Source organism: Aotus nancymaae, unplaced genomic scaffold (assembly GCF_030222135.1).
Source record: "Aotus nancymaae isolate 86718 unplaced genomic scaffold, 86718_ANA_hifiasm-v0.15.2.pri h1tg000059l, whole genome shotgun sequence".
Lineage (NCBI taxonomy): Eukaryota > Metazoa > Chordata > Mammalia > Primates > Aotidae > Aotus > Aotus nancymaae.
In genome coordinates this window covers 12176744-12199481 of record NW_026988473.1, presented here as the reverse complement: position 1 = coordinate 12199481, position 22738 = coordinate 12176744, and the positions used below count along the sequence as shown (strand labels likewise).

Sequence of the window (22738 nt, the reverse complement as noted above, 5' to 3'; positions counted from 1 at the left end):
GCAGTGAGCTATGATCATGACACTGTATTCTAGCTTAGGTGACAGAGTGAGACCCTATCTCAAGTAAATAAATTAAAAGTTCTTTTTTTATTGGGTGAGCTGCTCTTCTGAGGGGTCACTCAGATATAGATGAAACTGCTGTTAACACAGTTCATGTTAACTTAGATGACCACAGCTGGGAAGTTAAATCTACTGTCTCTGTCACTTGGATGTTGATGTGGCTATAGTTAACTCAGTTTATGTTTGTTAAATGACTACAACTGGGAAATTATGTCTATTGTCCTTTTGTACAAGTTCAAAAGATGGCAGCCACCCATCTAAAAATTCTGAGGCCTATAGAAGATGCATGAGGAGTCCCTATCTCCAAGGTCACCACTTATGATTCTTATTAGGATGGATCGTTAATACACAGAGCTTAACAGTAGTTTCTTCTCTCTTTTCTTTTCCATATAGGATCACAGTCACCTTCTATATAGCACTATCCCCAGGATGCAGGAACCGGGGCAGATTGTGGAGACCTACACCCAGGAGGATCCTGAGGGAGCTATGTCTGTAGTCTCTGTGGAGACCTCAGATGATGGGACCACTCGGCGCACAGAGACCACGGTAAACTAAGATGTGTATAAGATCTGGAAATGATAGAAGAGGTCTTTTTGTTTCTGTTAGGGGAGGGGTTAAGCACTTAAGATGGAGGATTGATATGCCATCATTGATCTGAACACATAAAGAAAGTGATCTCTGGCCAGATAGAAAAGATGAAGAGATATGGGAAAATCTTATGGAACACGGAAGAGAAGGTATATCAAGGTCTGTAGCAGCTCACCTTATAGGCATAGTTACTGTCAGGGCAATTTTCCTGCTTGGGGACTTCCTGTAGGATGGCAAGAAAGATAGATGGTAGACCTTAAAGCATTTCTAGGTAAAATGACCTAGGGATCTAAGGGTTTGTTTCTTTTAGAGTAGTTTAGAATTTAATTGCTCACTTCCTTCATTAGTTTTTCTTTTTCTGGTTCCTTACTTGCAGGTCAAGAAAGTAGTGAAGACTGTGACCACACGGACAGTACAGCCAGTCCCTATGGGACCAGACGGGTTGCCTGTGGATGCCTCATCAGTTTCTAACAACTATATCCAGACTTTGGGTCGTGACTTCCGCAAGAATGGCAATGGGGGACCTGGTCCTTATGTGGGGCAAGCAGGCACTGCTACCCTTCCCAGGAACTTCCACTACCCTCCTGATGGATATAGCCGCCACTATGAAGATGGTTATCCAGGTGGCAGTGATAACTATGGCAGTCTGTCCCGGGTTACCCGCATTGAGGAGCGGTATAGGCCCAGCATGGAAGGCTACCGGGCACCGAGTAGACAGGATGTGTATGGGCCCCAACCCCAGGTTCGGGTAGGTGGGAGCAGCGTGGATCTGCATCGCTTTCATCCAGAGCCTTATGGGCTAGAGGATGACCAGCGTAGTATGGGCTATGAGGACCTGGATTATGGTATGATGTCTGATTATGGCACTGCCCGTCGGACTGGGACACCGTCTGACCCTCGTCGGCGCCTCAGGTAGGCAAGAATGGGGGAAGATGAAAGGGCCTTTTCCAAGACCAGGAACAAGGGGTAGCTTTTCCTTCAACTTCTAAGAGCTTTTTGGTATCAGAGATTCTTGTGGCCTCCTCCCCTCTGCTTTGTTTGGGGAGAAAGGCTACCCTGTTTTTCCCTTTTCTTACTTGGCTTAGTATTGATTTGCCATATATGTATAATATATATATATTATATATATATTTAAATGAAAATCATATATTCTAATTTTTTTTTGAGATAATTGTCTTGCTCTATCACCCAGGCTGGAGTGCAATGGTGCCATCTTGGCTCACTGCAACCTCTGCCTCCTGGGTTCAAGTGGTTCTCGTGCCTCAGCCTCCCTAGTAGCTGGGCAGGCAAGCACCATCAGCTTGGCTAATTTTTGTATTTTTAGTAGAGATGGAGTTTCACTATGTTGGCCAGCCTGGTCTCAAACTCCTGACCTTAGAGATGGTCCGCCTGCCTTGGCCTCCAAAAGTATTGGGATTACAGGTGTGAGCCACCATGCCTGGCCCATATATTTTAATTATAGAAAACAACTTGTGATTATTATTAGTGTATGTCCTGAAGAATGAACTTTGCTTCTGTGCTAAAGTTTCTGCTGTTTCTGGCTAAGCTGTGACCCCCTTTTGGTGTTAGGCAGAAGATTCTGATGTCTGGGGCCGTGGAATTCTTGCTCACTTGTTCCTGGGAATGTCTTCAGCTTCTGGTTTGGTATTAAGAACAGAGTTGAGGATTTTAGGAATTCAGAGCCAAAAGAGACAGTTAAAGATACACACACACACACCCCCGCACACCTCCCCCCCCCAACTTTCTTGTGGTGTTTTTAATCCCAAAGTTAAAAGCAAACTTTGACCTCACAAGAACCTTGACATTCTATGCTTAGGGTCTTACATTTGACTGTAAAGTTAAATAATTGTGGTGACATCCTTGGGTGGAGGTCTAGGGGTACAGTAGCAACCCTCTGAAAGGTCACTAAGCAGCTGCCTGCTCTGACTTTACTACTTGTCCCTGGGGATTCTTTGGTGATGTGAAAAAAGGAGTGATTGATGTTTGGACTGGTATATAGTTTGCCTTGTTGCCTTGAGAGAATGCTTTAAAATGGGGTCTGCAGACCCCTAAAAAGGACCACATAGAACTATTTTAGGCTTTGCGGGCCATGTATTATCTTTGGCCCGCAAAGATATGTTCTTTTTTTCAAACAATCCTTTAAAAATGTAAAAAGCATTCTTGGGGTGTACAAAACCAGATTTGTCCCATGGGCTGCCAATGCTGCTTTAGAATAAATTAGAGACAGTGTTTTCCAGGGAAAGAGAAATGATAAGAAACAAGGGAAGATTTGTGGTTGTCTTGATGGTAAGGAGACCCCAGCAGCTGTTGCTGAATTGCTCTGTCTAGGGTCATGACCTTTAAAAGCAAATTCCTTGGTGCTCGTTTTCCTCATATATTAGGTAGCTTTGGTTAACAGTGAACAGGGCTGGGCCCAGGGGTAGAGGCCCCATTATCTAAGACTGAGTTACTCACCTTTCAGGTGTCTTGGATAGCTAATCCAACTCACATGTGACTCATTTTTATTCCTGTAGGAGCACCAGACCTCAGGTGATGCAACCTAGAGCAGTGGTAGATAACAGCCATCATTGAAGCAGTCTGTCCAGGGTGTTGGCTATACTGCAAGTCTGCTTTTTCTGACTTCCTCATTAGTAAAGAGTGATTGGACCCAGATGGGTGTGGGTGGCCAGGTCATTCTCTGCCGTCCCTAGTTGTGGTAGTTCACATAGAGTTTTGGGCCTGGTTCTTGGGTTTGTTCCAGGGTAGCACTGGACTTGGAAACCTGCTTGACTAGCAAGAACATTTGCTGCTTCCTGTTCCGGGCTTGGAAAGTAATACAAGGTCAAACTTAAACAGTGAGACAGTGATTAGTGGAAAAAGCACTGAACCCTGAGACCTTGGTTCTAGTTGTGCCTTTGCCACTAGCTAAGTAGCCTCAAGCAAGTCATTTGATCTTTCTGGGCACAGCCTTGTTACTTGTAAAACAGAGGAAAGAATGTCCAATCCACTGCCTCTATGTAGAAAAGGATATAAGATAGAGTTCTCTGGAAATTTTGGTTATGGTAATTGTTTTTATAATTGTTTATATTAATAATAGAGGTTAAACATGCTCAATACAGAGCTTGAAAAACCCAGAAAAGCATACCATCTATTGATAAAGAACCACTGTTAACATTTTGGTGCATATCCTTTGAGTTTTTTTCTTACACATGTAACTATATCCTATTTTCTCTCTACTAAAATGGTATCTTAACATACTGCTTAATAGCCTACTTTTAAAACTTAGCTATCTAAGCTATTCATTTTGTTTCTGTGTTTTTTTTTTTTTTTTTTTTTTCCAGATGGAGTCTCCCTCTGTCGCCCATGCTGGAGTGCAGTGGTGCGATCTTGGCTCACTGTAACCTCCGCCTCCTGGGTTCAAGCGATTCTCCTGCCTCAGCCTTCCAAGTAGCTGGGATTACAGTTCCACGCCTGGCTAATTTTTGTAGTTTTAGTAGAGATGGGTTTTTGCCATGTTGGCCAGACTGGTTTCGAACTCCTGACCTCAGGTGACCCGCCTGCCTCAGCCTCCCAAAGTGTTGGGATTACAGGCATGAGCCACCACACCTTTTTCTGTTTCCGCATTATTTTAAGACCATCTTGGTCATGTTTTACTAAATGCTTTGTCCATCTAAATCACTGTTGCGTGGTTGATGTTGATACCTGTGAGGAAGGCCTTCTGCTCAGGGCAACCTTGAGTATTTGGTGACAGTGGGAGTGGTTTTGTAGAACAAACAACAGCTTATTTGGAGAGTTCCACACAATAGATTCCCCTCTCCTGTGGGAGCCAGAAAGAGATGAGCTCACAGATAATGGGTTTCTTCCTTCCTGGTAGTTATGAATAAATAATAGTGTGTCAGACTCACCCTCTAGTGGTTGTTGGTAGTACTGAAACAGGAAGAATTATCTCCTGGTTTGATTTTTCTTAACCTTCTATTGCTTTGTCTGTTCCTAGTGGCTGGGCTTCCCAATTGTGATGTTGGTGAATAGGCTCCATTTTGAAAGAACTGGAGGTATTATGTTTAGAAATTGGAGGATGGAATCTTACCTCTGACACATTTGTTGAGTAGCAGACATGACCTTGGGATGACTGAAAATTACTGTTCAAGTTTATAGCTCATTAGTACCAAAGCCAGGTCCTCCTGTGATGTAGCAACAAGTCCTTTATTATTTTTTCTCTATCAATCCATCTTTTATAATTTCCAAAGTAGGATAAGGAGAAGCTTTAACATGAAATGTATTTAAAGGTCTTATCTCACCAGTTGTTTCCTATGTGTAAATGCCTCATTTCCTGTTTGGTTAAGAAACTGTTCTCAGACTTCTGTGCCATTGAGTCAGTTGCTTTGTTTAACTCTGCTGTCTCAGGGTTTATCCTAATCTCTACCTAGAAAAGTTAATAGCTGTCAGATATCATTCAAATAAATGATAAGTAATAAGGATTTGGTTCTTTCATTTGATTAACCTCTCCTGAATGCTTGTTACTTTCTAAGCCTGCAGACTTCAAAGGAAAAAAATGTAGTTTTAATTAAATTGCAGGTGCCTTTAAAATTATTACCTTTTATTTTTGCTAACCCATTAAGGAAAATTGATCAGTATATTATTTATGCAAAGGAGAGATAAGATCAGCACTCTGAAATTCGGGTTAATCCTGCTTTGCAGATGAGGGAATGTCCAGGAAGCTAGACATTATGGCTTGATATATTCTCTTGGTTCTTCCAAAACTTCTCAGGAGCTATGAAGACATGATTGGTGAGGAGGTGCCATCAGATCAGTACTATTGGGCTCCTTTGGCCCAGCATGAGCGAGGAAGTTTAGCAAGCTTGGATAGCCTGCGCAAAGGAGGGCCCCCACCTCCTAATTGGAGACAGCCAGAGCTGCCAGAGGTGATCGCCATGCTTGGATTTCGCTTAGATGCTGTCAAGTCCAATGCAGCTGCATACCTGCAACACTTATGCTACCGCAATGACAAGGTGAAGACCGACGTGCGGAAGCTCAAGGGCATCCCAATACTGGTGGGATTGTTAGACCACCCCAAAAAGGAAGTGCACCTTGGAGCCTGTGGAGCTCTCAAGAATATCTCTTTTGGACGTGACCAGGATAACAAGATTGCCATAAAAAACTGTGATGGTGTGCCTGCCCTTGTGCGATTGCTCCGAAAGGCTCGTGATATGGACCTTACCGAAGTCATTACCGGTGAGTTCTAGGCCTAAGAAAAATTGCTAAGTTACTGTTACTCTCTAGAGATACTGAGAACTAGAGGGATTTCCAGACCTTTTACTTTTGAATGGTTGCTGATGTTTAAAATTCAGATGATTTTGGCCAGGCACAGTGGCTCATGCCTGTAATCCCAGCACTTTGGGAGGCCGAGGTGGTTGGATCACAAGGTCAGGAGATCAAGACCATCCTGGCCAGTGTGGTGAAACCTCATCTCTACTAAAATACAAAAAGCTAGCTGGGCATGGTGGCTCATGCCTATAAGTCCCAAGTACTCGGAAGGCTGAGGCAGGGGAATCGCTTGAACCTGGAGGTGGAGGTTGCAGTGAGCCGAGATTGCGCCACTGTACTCCAGCCTGGTGACAGAGGAAGACTCTTGTCTCAAAAAAAAAAAAAAAGAAAGAAATTCAGAAGATTTTACTTAAAATTCCAGATTCTTAACTTCTATTAAAAATGTGGAAGAGTTGTTAACAATGGATCTCTTTTCTTCCCTGGCAGTATTTGGTCTGAACTGATTGAAGCATATGCTTTCTAATTTACACTAATATCCAACACATTCTATTATCTGACTAACTATAGCCATTTAGGAAGTTGTTTCCCAAACATGGAGTTGAGTGTCAACTGCCATTTTTTCACATTCTTGTAATTTCTTTTAAATATCTGCCTCTCTTGACTCACCTTGTTGGGCCATATAGACATATGAGCTTGTGGTTCCTGCTTTATTTAGAGTTTTTCAGATTGTGGGTTGTGATCTATTAGTGTAATCCATGAGTGAATAAAATTTTGTGGAGCATAATCAGCATTCCAAGGGAAAGGAGTAAAGAAAAAAAGTAATTTAGACCATTGCTTCTTAGTTATGGGCCATTTTGTCTGCCCTGCCCTGAGGACTTTTGGAAATTTTCAGGGTTGGATTTATTTTTGGTTGTTAGAACTTGGAGTGGGGAGAGGGAGTGCTACTGGCATCTAGTGAGTAAAGGCCACAGATGCTGGTAAACATCCAACAATAGATGAGACAGCTCCCCATAACAAAGAATTACCTGGCCCAAAGTGTCAGTGATGGTGAAGTTGAAAAACTCTGATGTAGATAGATCGGAGAGCATTGCTTATAGTTAAGTATAGTTTTATAAAACTTTATTTCATGATCTGTATGTTTATATTGAGCTATAATTTAGAATATATTTCTTGCTGAGGATCGCAAACAAAGCTTGACTATCACTACGAGGTATTTGGTCATTGGGAAAGACTGATAAATGATATAATAGGGAATTATCTTTGGCGATCTTCAAATGTATTGCTTGAGTGCCCAAGAGCCATCTGATGAGTTGTCTCTTCCAGGAACCCTGTGGAATCTCTCATCCCATGACTCAATCAAAATGGAGATTGTGGACCATGCACTGCACGCCTTGACAGATGAAGTGATCATTCCTCATTCTGGTTGGGAGCGGGAACCTAATGAAGACTGTAAGCCACGTCATATTGAGTGGGAATCAGTGCTCACCAACACAGCTGGCTGCCTTAGGTAACAATAGGGGTTTTGAGAATATGAAGATGAATTTTTGAGGACTGACTTAAATTTCCTTAAAACTAAAATTCTTTAGCCTGTTCTTTAGTCTCCATTCCTATCTGTATTGCATACTATAACTCCAGCCTGTCTTTCTGCCTTTGTTGCTATTCCTTCATGTATATCACACATACCTGTATCAGTTTGCTTGTTGTTCCCCGCACATACTCTTCACTTTTATGCCTCTTTGACTTTGTTCATCTACTTTGGTAAGCTTTTGTTCAGCATCTACTATGTGTAAGGTGGTCTAGTCCTGCGTCTATGCTCTTGTCTTAGTTATCTATATTTCAAGTCAGGCTGTGATAAATGCAGCAAAAGGGGTACAGAGTACTAGGAGGTTAGGTTATGGGTGAGAAAGGTCTGTTCTTTCTGTGAATGCCTTTCTCTTCTTTATCTTTTTGTGGCTAAACTCAAGTGCCTTTATTAAAGTTTTCCTGAATTCTTTTTATATCCTATAAATGCTGCTATATAATCTTTCTCTCTTTGGAATACACCTCTGTGTGCTCTGTTCCATTCTACATACTTGTTATACTTCCATACAAGAAGAATCTATTCCATCTTATTATTGTATCTGGTACATATCATTAACCCCCAGCCCACAGCATTATAAACATTCAGAAGGCAGGGACTATTAACCAACTTTCTCTCAACTGCAGGACCTTGCTTATAAGGTATTCATTATTATAGGGAGTAGAAAAAATTATTGAGGAAGCTTGTAGGTGTTGAGGGATATTTAAGGGAGGATTTCTGTATTTGAGTCATCTTGAAGCTTCTGGTTTCCCCTCAGGAATGTAAGCTCAGAGAGGAGTGAAGCTCGCCGGAAGCTTCGGGAATGTGATGGTTTAGTTGATGCCCTCATTTTCATTGTTCAGGCTGAGATTGGGCAGAAGGATTCAGACAGTAAGGTAAGTGCTGGCTTACCTCACTAAGCCATTAAAGAATGGCTGAGTGAATTCCATTCACCACAACTATGACGTATCTAGTGCAGAGACCTATCATCTCAGGCTTTCAAGTAATGTTAAATATTTGTACTGGCCCCTATCCCTTATTTTTGAGACAGAGTCTCACTGTTTTGCACAGCCTAGGGTGCAGTGACATGATCTCAGCTCACTGCAACCTCCTCTTCCCAGTTTCAAGCGATTCTCGTGCCCGAGCCTCCTGAGTAGGGCTTACAGGCATGTGCCACCACACCCAGCTAATTTTTGTATTTTTAGTAGAGATGGGGTTTCACCATGTTGGCCAGGCTGGTCTCAAACTCTTCACCTCACATGATCCACCTGCCTTGGCCTCCCAAAATGTTGGGATTATAGGTGTTAGCCGCCATGCCCAGCTGAGCCCCTACTCCTTAAAGTGGATATTCAACTTAAAACAAAACATGTTTTTTTTTTGTTTGTTTGTTTTTTGAGACGGAGTGTGACTGTGTCACCCAGGCTGGAGTGCAGTGGTGTGATCTCAGTTCACTGTAACCTCTGCCTCCTGGGTTCCAGGGATTCTCCTGCCTGAGCCCCTGAGTAGCTGGTATTACAGGTGCCTGCCACCATGCCTGACTAATTTTTATATTTTAGTAGAGACAGGATTTCACCATGCTGGCCAGGCTGGTCTTGAACTCCCAACCTCAGGTGATCTGCCTGCCTCGGCCTCCCAAAGTGCTGGGATTTACAGGCGTGAGCCACCGTGCCTGGCCTTTTAAAAAAAAAAATCTGTCATCTATATATTTTAAAGCTGCTTAGCTGTCTTCCAAAATTGTACATTGTCTAAGTAGAAAGAATGATGATCCAAGTTTTGGTTACACACCAAATAGTGGCAGAAGCCAATAAGTCCATAGGTCAGCCTTCCATTAGCCTGAGGACGCAGGGATTTCAAGAAGCCTGGAGCACCTAAGAGGCATCCTGAGAAGTTATGGATTGGGTTATGCATTTGAAGATCAACATTTTAATACCTGAGTCATGGAAAGCTGTACTTGTGGAGAAATCACAATAGACATTCTTTTTTCTCATTGACCCTTTTATCTTGTGTCCCTAAGCTTGTAGAGAACTGTGTATGCCTTCTTCGGAACTTATCATATCAAGTTCACCGGGAGATCCCACAGGCAGAGCGTTACCAAGAGGCACCTCCCAATGTTGCCAACAATACTGGGCCACATGCTGCAAGTTGCTTTGGGGCCAAGAAGGGCAAAGGTGAGTCTTGGTTCCTGTTTCTTACTCTTTAATATAGGGCAAGGAAAGGAAGGAACACTTTTAGCTTAAGGCACAGAGTACTTGCCAAGCAGTATGGGAGTCTGCCTGGTTACAGATGTCTTTTTGCTTTGCTGCTTATCCTGTGTTGTGTGCTTCATTCAAGGTGGTGGTGGGGTGGTGGTGGTGGCATCGATGACTGGGGCAGTGGAGGATGAGAACTCAATTAATCTGGGACCTTTTTCCCCATACGTCCTTTGTGTTTTCTGTGTTTTTCTTTTCTTCTCTGTGCTTTCCTGCTTATTTGCCCATGATCCTGCTGACATCTTTCTTCTGCATTTTTCTTATTTCATTTCTCTTCTTTGCTTTCTACCTTGGGTGATACACTGGAAGATGAGTGGTTCTCCAGAGGTGAGTGGAGTCTTTTAAGGCGCTTATCTACTTCTAATTTGCATGTTTTGGTTTTAGCTTCCCTAGTATATCCTTGCCTAACCTTTCCCTGTCTATGCATGTAGGAAAATTCAGTTGAGGAAGACATTGAAACAGGAGCTAATGGCTCATGGCATGCTGTTTCTTGGCAGCAGTCCCCATTATCAGAACTCAGGACAATAGCATCAACGGTGGTCATCCTCGTCTTACCTATCTGTTGCCTGCTTTCTATCCTTGTTTCTGTATAGTCCCCTTCTGGAACAAGTTGCCCCCACCCGCCCTTTGCCCCTCATGGTGCATCTGTGATCAAAAGATTCTGACTGAAGAATGAAAAATGTGCCAGGTGGAATCTTTTATTTTTCAAACTGGCTTACGTTTTACCCCCCAACCCTTTTTCATTTTTATAGGGAAAAAACCCATAGAGGATCCAGCAAATGATACAGTGGATTTCCCTAAAAGAACGAGTCCAGCTCGAGGTAAGTTATCTTCTCAGTCTCCAAAGGTCTCATAAACATAGTACAAAGATATTTGGTACCCTAACAGCAGACTTTATGTAATATGTTTATTGTCCTTAATGATTGTGAAAGTATTGGGAAGCTGTATAGTATTACAGCAGTAACTTACAAAGTACTGCTTGTTAAGGCGTTTATTCAGGTTACTTGAGGATAGAATAAGGTCCTGATGATAGTCTAAAGCAGAAATTTAGGAACCATAAATGTCCACACAGGGCCTAAGACTTAAACCTCACTATTAAACGAAGCTCCTTTACCAAGAAAGATACTTTTTAGGCTGGGCACAGTAGCTCACGCCTGTAATCCCAGCATTTTGGGAGGCCAAGACAGGCACATCACCCAAGGTCAGGAGTTTGAGACCAGCCTGGCCAACATGGTGAAACCCCATCTCTACTAAAAATACAAAAATTAGCCGGGTGTGGTGGCACGTGCCTGTAATCCCAGCTGCTCTGGAGGCTGAGGCAGAAGAATCACTTGAACCTGGGAGGCAGAGGTTGCAGTGAGCCAAGATTGCACCATTGCACTCCAGCCTGGGCAACAGAGCCAGACTCTGTCTTAAAAAAAAAGAAAAAGATACTTTTTATTTTTTATACTTTAAGAAGTTTAGATCTTTGTATTCATCAATACAGGGAGTCCAAAGTTCACAGCTCTCCATGGATATAAAAATTGTAAATGTTAAATCTGTGATAAACCCTTTTACTTAGTAATTGCAAAGGTGGGAAGAATGACTGGGTTGAGTTAGAAATAGTTGATTTGAGATGAGGAATTTTTAACCTTGAGTGCTGTCAGTGAGCTAAATGAAGTCTCTGAGTGCTCATGGTAGAACCAAAGGCAAAGCTATGGGAGAAGAGGCAAGAAGGAAGGAAAGAGAGGAGTTGAATATAATGAGTTGATATTTGTTCTACTCTTACCATGGATTTGTTATTCTTAAGACATGGAATTTGGCCTCTAAGTTTGCTGTTGAGGGTGTGAGAGAGTTTAAGGAACCTGTTAGAATAGGAGCATAAATCCATCAACCCAGAGTACTAAGTCTGGACTCCAGCCAGCTAGAGCCTGGTTTGTTGGTACTGATTAGCACCCTCTGCTGCCTTTTTCTCTTTTGTGCAGGCTATGAGCTCTTATTTCAGCCAGAAGTGGTTCGGATATACATCTCACTTCTCAAGGAGAGCAAGACTCCTGCCATCCTAGAAGCCTCAGCTGGAGCTATCCAGAACTTGTGTGCTGGGCGCTGGACGGTAAAGTGCCTTTTAGAAAATGGATTTGGTGGTGGCTCATGCCTGTAATCCCAGCACTTTGGGAGGCCAAGGTGGGTGGATCACCTGAGGTCAGGAGTTGGAGACCAGCCTGGCCAACCATGGCCAACATGGTGAAACCCCATCTTCATATATTCATAAAAATATGTGAAAATCACCTGGGTATGGTGCTGCACACCGGTAATCCCAGCTACTTGGGAGGCTGAGTCAGGAGAATTGCTTGAACCCAGGAGGCCAAGGTTGCAGTGAGCTGAGATTGTGCTACTGCACTCCAGCCTGGGCAATAAAGCGAAACTCCATCTGAAAAAAAAAAAAAAAAAAAAAAAACACTGAAAGAAAAAAGAAAATGGATTTGGAGATGGAAAAACTTAGATAAGTAGTTTGCTGCCATTTATAATTTGTTCCACCCCTTTCAATGTGATACTCTAGTATGGTCGATACATCCGCTCTGCTCTGCGTCAAGAAAAGGCTCTTTCTGCCATAGCTGACCTCCTGACTAATGAACATGAGCGGGTGGTGAAAGCTGCATCTGGAGCACTGAGAAATCTGGCTGTAGATGCTCGCAACAAGGAATTAATTGGTAAGGAGTCGAATGCTAACTCTTACCTCAAAATTTAGTATAGTATCTGTAGTCTTGCAGGTGCCTAATAATTTATTGAATTTATTGAAATGACTGAAGGGAAGGACCCTCCCCTACTTTGTAGTTTATGAGTGTGAGAGTGGGTGAAGGTTTTAGTTTAATGGGTTCTTAGAATAATAATTGCTATTATTTATTGAGCACTTACTTTGTTACTAGGCATTGTTAAACACTTTTATGTTTATTTAATCCTCACTACTTTATGAAGGTCCAGTTTTTTAATAGGATAAGGAAATTACTTAACTCATGGAAGTTAAGTAGTTTGCCCAGAGTTAATGTAGCTAGATAGTAGCAGAGCCCAGGTTATTTATTTATATTTTAAATTCATTTTAACTCTTCTATTAAATTATTATAATATTCAAGATATTATTTTCATTAGAGTATTTGAAAGGACTGTGTAGCTTATTTAATATACAATATTTACAATTTCAATGTGGTTGAAATAGAAAAGAAATAAAGGAATAGGTAGGAGAGTAATGACATTTCAGGTCCTTAGCCCTTTTGATATGATAATCCTATAGGATAATGAAGTTGATTCATATGGATAGTAGCTACGCTTGATAGGATTAATGCAATTAAGTATATTGTAAGGCTCTTCATGACCTGACTTGGTCTTTTCTCCTTGCATATATTCTTTCTGTCTTACTAGGTAAACATGCTATTCCTAACTTGGTAAAGAATCTGCCAGGAGGACAGCAGAACTCCTCTTGGAATTTCTCTGAGGACACTGTGGTCTCTATTTTGAACACCATCAATGAAGTAATCGCTGAGAACTTGGAGGCTGCCAAAAAGCTTCGAGAGACACAGGGTATTGAGAAGCTGGTGTTAATCAACAAATCAGGGTGAGCTTACCACCTAAAATTAGTCAGAAGAATTTGAGTGAGTGGAGAATTTTCTCTTTTGTTTACTAAGAAAAAGAGGAAATTTTCCCTTATTTACATGTAAAGTGTGAAGAGCTATCGCTCTATTATCTATCTTAATGTTGATCCATAAATTGATAATAGACTCTTATGTCAAACATTTTTTTGTGTCACCGTTTGGGATAGAATACAGGATTTAGTAAAAACTCGATTTAACCCATTTTGGCATTTATAGTCTTAAGTTATTAGAGGATATAGGTTCCAAACTTCTTTCTTGGTCTTCTATCCAAATTCCTTATGGTGTTACTTTCCTCCAAAGGAACCGCTCAGAAAAAGAAGTTCGAGCAGCAGCACTTGTATTACAGACAATCTGGGGATATAAGGAACTGCGGAAGCCACTGGAAAAAGAAGGATGGAAGAAATCAGACTTTCAGGTATAGGAAATCTTGAGACCAAGACTTTTACCTTTTTTTTCCCTTGGCCCCAGGATAATGAATGCTTCTGTTGTCTTTGGTTTCTTCCATTTCACCATCATGTTAAATCTATTTTTTTTTTCTCTTTTGGAGACAGAGTCTTGCTTTGTTGTCCAGGCTGGAGTAAAGTGGTACAATCTCGGTTCACTGCAACCTCCACCTCCCAGATTCAAGTGGTTCTCATGCCTCAGCCTCCCTAGTAGCTGGGACATGCCACCACGCCCAGCTAATTTTTGTATTTTTAGTAGAGACAAGGTTTCACCATGTCGACCAGGCTGGTCTTGAACTCCTGAGCTTAGGCAATCCACCTGCCTTGGCCTCCCAAAGTGCTAGGATTACAGGCATGAGCTACTGCGCCTGGCCTCAAGTTAAATCTGTTTTTGACCCATATTTCCTAATTAGGAACTATTTGGCCAGGTTTGGCTCACACCTGTAATCTCAACACTTCGGGAGGCTGAGAAAGGTGGATTGCTTGAGCCTAGGAGTGTGAGACCAGCCTGGGCAACATGTTGAAACCCATCTCTACCAAAAATAAAAATAAAAGAAGTAGCCAGGTGTAGTGTCGTTTGCCAGTAGTCCTAGCAACTGAGGAGGCTGAGGTGGGAGGATCTCTTGAGCCCAGGAGATGGAGGTTGCAGTAAGCTGAGATCACACTGCTGCACTCCAGCCTGGGCACAGAGCCATCCCTGTCTCAAAAAAAAAGAAAAATTGGTTTACTCCTCAAAAGGATGATGTGTCTAATTCATTTGTTGCCAACACAGCAGCTCAGGTCTCCCTCTATGTCATAACATACTTTAAGGTGATAATGAAGGATAATGGCCTTTTTGACTTTTGCCCAAATCTACCCTAGCCTTTTGAGGGAGTTTTTAAACTATATTTTCTTCTGATAGTATCAATGTTTGGATCTTTTGTAATCTCCTGTTCTGGAACACAAATAGAAGCCATAATATCCTAGTTTGTTTCACTATGTAGGGTATTTATTCAACCCTTATGAGTTGTTTTTTCATAATTCTGTTTGGGAATAGGAACCTAGAGGTTTATGCCCATTAGAGCATAAGATATGGGTGAATTCAGTATTCTGTGACATTATTGCATTTTGTGTTTGCCTCTAGGTGAATCTAAACAATGCTTCCCGAAGCCAGAGCAGTCATTCATATGATGATAGTACTCTTCCTCTCATTGACCGGAACCAAAAATCAGGTGCAGTATCCAGAAGGCACACCCTCTCCTTTTAGCCACTCCTGCTGTTCTTTAGGCAGCTTACTAACTAAGAAATAGGATATGTATTTATTTCTGAATTAGCTGGCCTTTTAGGGGAGGGGAATAATTCTTCACTCCAGGATTGTAATGCAGAAATAGGTAGGTCTAAGCATTAGAAATCAAAACAAAACAGGTAATTAGACTGGGCATGATTCCCTTACCATTGCTTGTGAACTTAAAAACACTGGAAAGTGAACTCTACTCTATTTTCTCTATTTTTTCTCCTTTTAAATTTCCATTTAATACCTAATATTGTAATAGATGGTTACTATTTTAAAATTACAAAATATAAACAACCAGAAAAATAACAAAAAAATCACATCACTTGTTTCTATTATCCAGAGAAAACCATTCGTATCTTTTTAAACATTTTTGCCATGTGAGCAAACAATTTTTCCCCGAGATGAATTATATATTTTGTTTTATAAATTTTTTCTTTTTCACATAAAGTGTATATTGTTACCATTATTATCTTAATTACACTTGGCTTTTTCCTTGATTATTGGTTTTTAAAGTGTGATCTGAGAGTCCCAAAACTGTTACCATTTGTACTGACGGCACAGAAAGCAGTAATGCTTCCTGCTGGTGGCTTAGCACAAACAAGGGCAGTGACACAAAGTTGAATGAGTCATTGTAGTTTTCATTGCCATGCATGTAGATAAAAGCAGAGAGCCATTTTCACTTAAGTGGAGAAGAAAAGAAATAATTTTATTATTTTTCTACCCTTGAGTATATATCTTTTCAATATTCTGTGCTTAAGACAACCAAAGCATGATGGTTGTCTTAAGGAAACATACTTGTGTTATTGTTTCAGTTACTAGTTTGACTAGCCACTTTTTAATTGTTTATTTATTTATTTTTTTTGAGATGGGGTTTCCTTATGTTAGCCAGGCTGGTCGTTGAACTCCTGGGCTTAAGTGATCCTCCTGCCTTGGCCAAGTGTTAGGATTACATGGCACATCCAGCACACTAACCACTTTTTTAGTGGAAAACCATTTTTACTTAAAAAAAAATGTCTGGTAGACAAAGGGATTATTCAGACATGTGTATTTGGCAGACATTTTCTCAAAAATGAATGCGATAAGCTTGTCATTTTGAGGAAAATAACACAATGTTTGCTGCCTGAGCTTTCAAGTGGAAATTATAGTTTTGAAAATCTTTTATTTGCCACTGTAAGCCTGGTAACTTCCCAATACTGAAAAGAGTAGTTTCTAGGCTGAGTGCAGTGGCTAATGCTTATAATCTCATTACTTTGGGAGGCTGAGGCAGGAGGATCGTGTGAGCCCAGGAGTTTGAGACCAGTCTGAGCAACACAATGAGACTGTGTCTCTACAAAAAAATTAGCTGGGCATGGTGGCACATGCCTGTAGTCCAAAATACTTGAAGGCTGAGTCAGGAGGATCACTTGAGCCCAGGTGGTCAAAGCTGCAGTGAGCCGTGATTGTGCCACTGTATTCCAGCCTGAGCAACAGAGCGAGACCCTGTCTTAAAAAATACGTGAATACGCTGGGTGCGGTGGCTCACACCTGTAATTCCAGCACTTTGGGAGGCCACGGTGGGCAGATCATGAGATCAGGAGATCAAGACTATCCTAGATAACATGGTGAAACTCCATCTCTACTAAATTACAAAAATACAAAAACTAAAAAAAATTTGCTGGGCGTGGTGGCATGTAGTTATAGTCCTAGCTACTGAAGAGGCTGAGGCAGGATAATTGCTTGAACCCGGGAAGTGGAGGCTGCAGTGGGCTGAGATTGTGCCACTGCACTCCAGCCTGGGTGACAGAGTGCGAGACTGTCTAAAAATAAATAAATAAATAAGACTTTTCTAATGAAATAATCATTGATATTAATGAATGTGATTTCAAAATCTCGTATAATGCTGTGTGTTAACATTTTGAACATCTGGATAACTTGATGTAGCAATATTTTGTAAGTGACCAATGCATGATGTGTCAAAATTGATCCATTAAAAGTGCAAGATGGACCAATGGATTTTAATTAAACAGAATATGAAGAGATTGTTAGTTTTAGTTTCCACATTACTGCTAACCTGTAAGAAACTATTACTAATTAGTATACTATTAAAGGAGAATAAACACAGTTATCTGAAGAGACTATTAAAGTCATCCTCTCTTTTCCAACTTTTTATCTGTGTGAGGCTCAATTTTCTTGATATACGTTATCTACAATAACATATCACAACAGATTGAATGCAGAAGCAGATTTGAGAATCTAAGCCAAACTTCAAAAAGATGTACAAAAATGAAAAGCATTTTATTAAAGATTATTTATGATAACATAATAAGTTTACCATTAAGTGAAATAGATACTTTAGATTTCTTAGTATGGTAACAGTTAATACATACAACACACACCAATGAAGGTTCTTTAGATCCTCATAATTCTTAAGACTGTAAAAGGGCCTTGAGACCAACTAATTTGAAAACTGCTAGTTTAGATGGAATTGTGTTTTGATTTAAGAGTCTGTAGGAGGCCGGGCACAGTGGCTGATGCCTGTAATCCCAGCACTTTGGGAGGCTGAGGTAGGCAGATCACAAAGTCAGGAGATAAAGGCCATCCTGACTAACACTGTGAAACCCCATCTTTACTAAAAATACAAAAAGGTACCTGGGTGTGGTGATGCATACCTGTAGTCCCAGCTACTTGGGAGGTGGAGGCTGAGGCAGGAGAATCGTTTGAACTGGGGATGCAGAGGTTGCAGTGAGCTGAGACTATGCCATTAACACTCCAGCCTGGGCGACAGGGCAAGACTCTGTCTCAACAACAACAACAACAAAAGGAGTCTGTAGGGGCCAGGTTTGTTGGCTCACACCTATAATCCCAGTACTTTGGGAGACTGAGGTGGGAGGATCGCTTGAGCCCAGGAGTTTGAGACCAGCCTGAGCAACATAGTGATACCTAATCTCTACAAAAAACTTAAAAATTAGCCAGGCATTGTGGTGCACATAGTTGGTGCTAAGTAGAAGTGTGAATGAAGGGAAGAAAGGAGGACCAGAGAGCAATTTTCATGATGTGTACAGATTATGAAGTGTTATTTTTGACATGGATAACTTTCTGACTTCATACAGATAAGAAACCTGATCGGGAAGAAATTCAGATGAGCAATATGGGATCAAACACAAAATTGCTAGGTAGGTGATTAATACTTGCCTAAAGATGTGGAGTAATATTTCACTGGGCTAAGGAGAGCTGTCTAGCTCTATAGTTTCTTTCCTAACACCCTCACCATTTACCATCCTGGGAGAGCATTGGCTTATCATTTCCATTTTGAAGGATGTAAGGAAATTTAATAAAATCTGATCTTTCTACTTTTTCCACATTCCTACATGCCCAAAGGTTTTCAGAAATCTTTCTATACCTCTCCCATTACTGCACATTCAAGTTCATGTCCCTAAAATTATAGCCCATTATATTCCTACCCCAGTCTCCTTCTCCGGAGTGTATGGATACATTCTGTTTCTACCCGACTGTTCTGCTTGCTATTCTGTCTTTTCACTCTGCAGTTTTTTGATTCTGTTCATGTAATACCTCTTACTGATATGTCCTTCCCTTTTGCTTTTCAAAATTCTCTATCTCCAAAAACTTAAGTCCTGTTCTCCCTTGTCAAGTCCTTCCTAGCAATTGCAGCTTATTTCACTCTCTCTTCTTTTAATTCCAATACCCTTTTCAGACAGACCACTTGTTTAGCTTTATTATCATGTCATATTCTGGGTATTTTATACATATTGTCTTCTTAGATTCAAGATTCAAATTCTTTTTTTTTTTTTTTTTTTTTTTTTGAGACAGTCTCGCTCTGTTACGCAAGCTGGAGTGCAGTGGCTGATTCTCATACCTCAGCCTCCCAAGTAGCTGGGACTACAGGTGTACACCATCACACCTGGCTAATTTTTATATTTTTAGTAGAGACAGGGTTTCACCATGTTGGCTAGGCTGATCTTGAACTCCTGGCCTCAAGTGATCTGCCCACCTCAACCTCCCAAAGTGCTGGGATTACAGGTGTGAACCACAGTGCCTGGCCAGATTCAAGTTCTTTAAGTTGGGGACCATCAGACTTTAATGCCTTTCTGGAGCATTTGGCAAACTTAGTTCCCAAAAATGGTGCCAAATTACGCCTATCTGCTTGATATATATTGTACACTAGAGGGGAATGTCATATTTCTGTGTGTGTGTGTGTTTTTTTTAACCAGATAACAACTATTCCACACCAAATGAGAGAGGAGATCACAACAGAACACTGGATCGATCGGGGGATCTAGGCGACATGGAGCCATTGAAAGGAACACCCTTGATGGTAAATTTTCTTTACATACTACTATCTGTCTAATGCTAGTTCTATTTTGAAGCCTATGTGTTTTGCGAAATACGAAAAAAAGTACAGAGAGAAAGATGGCATCCTTTTCTGGTAGGGGTTTTAGTAAAAAGTAGGAGTTTTGACTCATGTTGGGATTTCCTGGGCCATTAAGTCGTCAAAATGGAAGAAGCATGTCTATAAAAGTATTACTGATATGACTAACACAAACTGACCTATTTTCAAACATTACCTTCTTCCTCTCTCTGCCTGTTTATGAATGTTTTGCCCTTCTCTTACTATTTTATCTTGTTTTGTTTGAGTTTACAAATTTTCAGAGTTTCCCTCGGCCTGGCATACACTCATGAGGTTCCTGTCTCTACTCATACTAACAAATTGCATGTGTTCACAGCAGGACGAGGGGCAGGAATCTCTGGAGGAAGAGTTGGATGTGTTGGTTTTGGATGATGAGGGGGGCCAAGTATCTTACCCCTCTATGGTATGTCCTTCAGTCACCCCCAAGATTGTCCTTGAGGAATGAGGTTCCTGTGTGCCAGCAATTTGCCCATGCTGATCTGATCGTGCCAGAGATGCTAGTCTCAGCCACATGGGGCTCGAAGGGTTCTGCTTTTGTGATTATTACCTCTTAAGAGTCTGGGACATGCAGCTGGTGATCTGATTCTCCATTATGTACTGCTTTCCTTTCTCCAGATTTGCTCAACTCTTTTTAGGGGGGTCTTCTTAATCCCAACTCCATTAACATATTTCTCTTTCTCTTTTTTCTCCACAGCAGAAGATTTAGCACCACTATCTCCATTCCATCTGGGCTTATATGTACTTTTATTTTTTGATGGTGAAATGGACAAAATGATGATTTTCCTTTTTCTTCGCTGGACTGTTGTGCCAACTGCCAGGCTGCCTCCTGCCCTTACAGCCCAAGTGGCTGCCTTCTTTCCATCAGCTCCCAACTTGTTCTGGTGAAGTTTAATTGCCCCAGTGCCTCCCCCTTCCCCATTCCCTCCATTTTCTCCCAAGAAGCCTGATTCAGTTGTTTGCATATCTTGAGAAACTGCTGCAGATTAGTTCTTTTTTTGCCAGTTCTCTCTGGAACTCCTGGCATTTTGTGGAGGGAGGGAGGGAGAGAATGGGAAACTTCACTGGAAGCCATGGGAAGAATTGGAAGTTACATGCTGTATATGCAATGTCCAGCAGTCTGATAAACTGATGATTCTTAATCAAGATTTTTTTCCTGGTAGGGAAGGGACTTTTATTTTCTTTTAGAGAGGGGAAAGTGTGAGCCCTTCCCTTACTCCTAATGGCTATTTTTGAAGCAAAGAAGGCTGGCAACATTGGCACATTCCACCTGGCAAAAGACCCTTGAGTAAGTGAAGGTCTCCTAGAACTGGGATTAAGAAACCTTGCTCTCCTCATCTCCAAGGCAGGGACCATCAAGAACCTACAGACTCCATCTCTTCTGCAAGCCTAATGCCAACCCTGGGCTATTGCTGCTGCCCCTTAACAGAGGCTGTCCTTAACCCACCTCTCCTGCCCTGTGTTATGTCTGCTGAGTTGGCCTGACCATTTCCAAGAGGCTGTAGAAAGGGGAGAATGTCAAGGAAGACTTTTGGTTTAGAAGGAGCAGAAAGATGTGTTTTGGGGATGAAGAAGACCTCTAGGAAGAGCTAGTAGGAATGTACATGAAGCAATTAGTCTGAAACTGGCAGGAAGCTTCAAAGCTGGCTTCCCCCCTCCCCTGTTTCTCCTTTTCCTATCCTTATAGGCCTGTCCCTTGCCTCTGCCCTGGATTGGTTGGCAAACTAAAGGACTTGATGTACATAACTCCTGTCCCTTTTACCCTTAAAAGGTGGGGATTGCCCCTGGCTTTGCCTCTTCTTTGTGCCTTTGGCCTGGGGTGCATCTCCTCCCACCCTTCCATGTGCCTTTCTTTACCTCTGCAGTCTCATTTCTCATAATTTTGCAAATTGTATTTTGTTGCTTTCTTACCTACTATTGGCCCTAAATAGCAGAAAGAAGAGAAGTGACCTAGAGAACCTCAAATTCTCCAGTGGGGATTGGTATAGCCATGATTTCAGTCATAGCAAGCTTTGGCTCAACAGCATATGGGTGGGATTTTGCAAAAATCCTATTCTGATGAATCTCAAAGTAAGGTTGGTGAGAAGTGAGTGGTGTGACTCTTACTCCTTAGGTGCCCAGAATTTATCATTATTGCTGAAGGAGAACTGATCTCTCCCCAATTCTCCCCTCCCTCCAGTATTGCCCCCTCTCACTTTAGCATATAGGTTGGGCTAGAGAAATCAGCTGCTATGCGGGTTGATTATTATTATTTTTAAAATCCTTTTATTTGCCTTCTCCCCTTAATCTAATCTAAAAGCTCTGTTCCATGCAACTGGAGTTCTTTATTCCTCTCTTCCCCTTCCCTTATATATTGAGGCTATGGGGTAGGAGAAAAGTGCACAACCCACCACTCCCTTTACTTGTGCATTAAAATTCCTTATTTACCTTTTTCCCCCTTCCCGTTTCCTCCCACTTTCATCTACCTTTTCTGGCAAAAAGGAGCCTTTTGCTCTCTCTGACCCTAAGAGCACACTGCTCAGGGGAAATTGCCTCATCCAGACCTGGCTCCACTCTTGATTTCTCTTGTCCTCTTCTGCTCTTTTCTTGGTGCTCTTTTTTCTCGGTGGGGTGTGGGTAACAGAACAGCCATGGGCTTTTGGGGACCTTTAACTTTTCTTTTCCTCTTTTGTTTATAAAAACACTAAACATTCAATTCCAGAGAACCAAAAATCCCACCTTCCCACCGAACACTACTAAGGGGCTTGTGTTCTGCTCCATACCTTTTCTCTTTTCTTTCTCTCTTGTTAATGCTTTTAAAAACAAATGAGTTTTTTATATAAATAAAGTTTTTAAAGTGTGTATGTGGGGGGTCTGTGTCATTTCTTCACTTCAAGCTGTTATTTCTTCCCTGCTTTTCATCTTTGTTACTTCCTTATGTATCAGTGTCCTTCTTTCCAGAGCAACCAGAAGGAGGTTATACCAGGATTTATTTTGAGCTCAGCCCCAACTCCTATGAAGCAACGTTCTTGTTAACTATATGTGAAACATTTTTTTCTCTTGAAGATTCTTAAAAATTAAATGTGGCTGAAGTTGAGCATGGGAGCTTATTGCTAACTTAGAGATAGGAAACAAGCATAAAGAATTAATGACTTACTTTAATTACTGAAATTCTTTTGCAACATTTGACAAAACTAACATTGAATAAAGCTCACTGTAATATGTAGCCCTCTTACACTTAGGACTAGAAGGTTAGAAACTACCAATCCCAACTACCTAATAAAAAATGTAGGATCAAATGGCCCATGTATATAAG

At 41.3% G+C, this 22738-nt stretch overlaps 1 protein-coding gene across 24 annotated transcripts in view; it reads left to right on the top strand.

The window, feature by feature from the left end:
• Positions 1-22286, top strand: part of CTNND1 (catenin delta 1) — a 55746-nt gene extending 33460 nt beyond the window's left edge. For 10 of the 24 annotated variants that reach the window (XM_064364872.1, XM_012476444.2, XM_012476440.2 and 7 more), the window contains 17 exons: positions 454-606; positions 1025-1560; positions 5396-5859; positions 7216-7399; positions 8229-8346; positions 9465-9618; positions 10009-10026; positions 10452-10520; positions 11664-11791; positions 12239-12389; positions 13096-13288; positions 13626-13740; positions 14892-14979; positions 18131-18193; positions 19250-19353; positions 19763-19849; positions 20141-22286. In XM_064364872.1, coding sequence (XP_064220942.1) covers positions 454-606; positions 1025-1560; positions 5396-5859; positions 7216-7399; positions 8229-8346; positions 9465-9618; positions 10009-10026; positions 10452-10520; positions 11664-11791; positions 12239-12389; positions 13096-13288; positions 13626-13740; positions 14892-14979; positions 18131-18193; positions 19250-19353; positions 19763-19849; positions 20141-20152 — 2637 coding nt within the window. In that variant the 3' untranslated portion in view covers positions 20153-22286. The remainder of the gene's footprint in view (positions 1-453; positions 607-1024; positions 1561-5395; positions 5860-7215; positions 7400-8228; positions 8347-9464; positions 9619-10008; positions 10027-10451; positions 10521-11663; positions 11792-12238; positions 12390-13095; positions 13289-13625; positions 13741-14891; positions 14980-18130; positions 18194-19249; positions 19354-19762; positions 19850-20140) is intronic. The other 14 variants (XM_064364873.1, XM_012476447.2, XM_012476457.2 and 11 more) reach the window with 7 other exon arrangements.
• Positions 22287-22738: the final 452 nt, after the last annotated feature.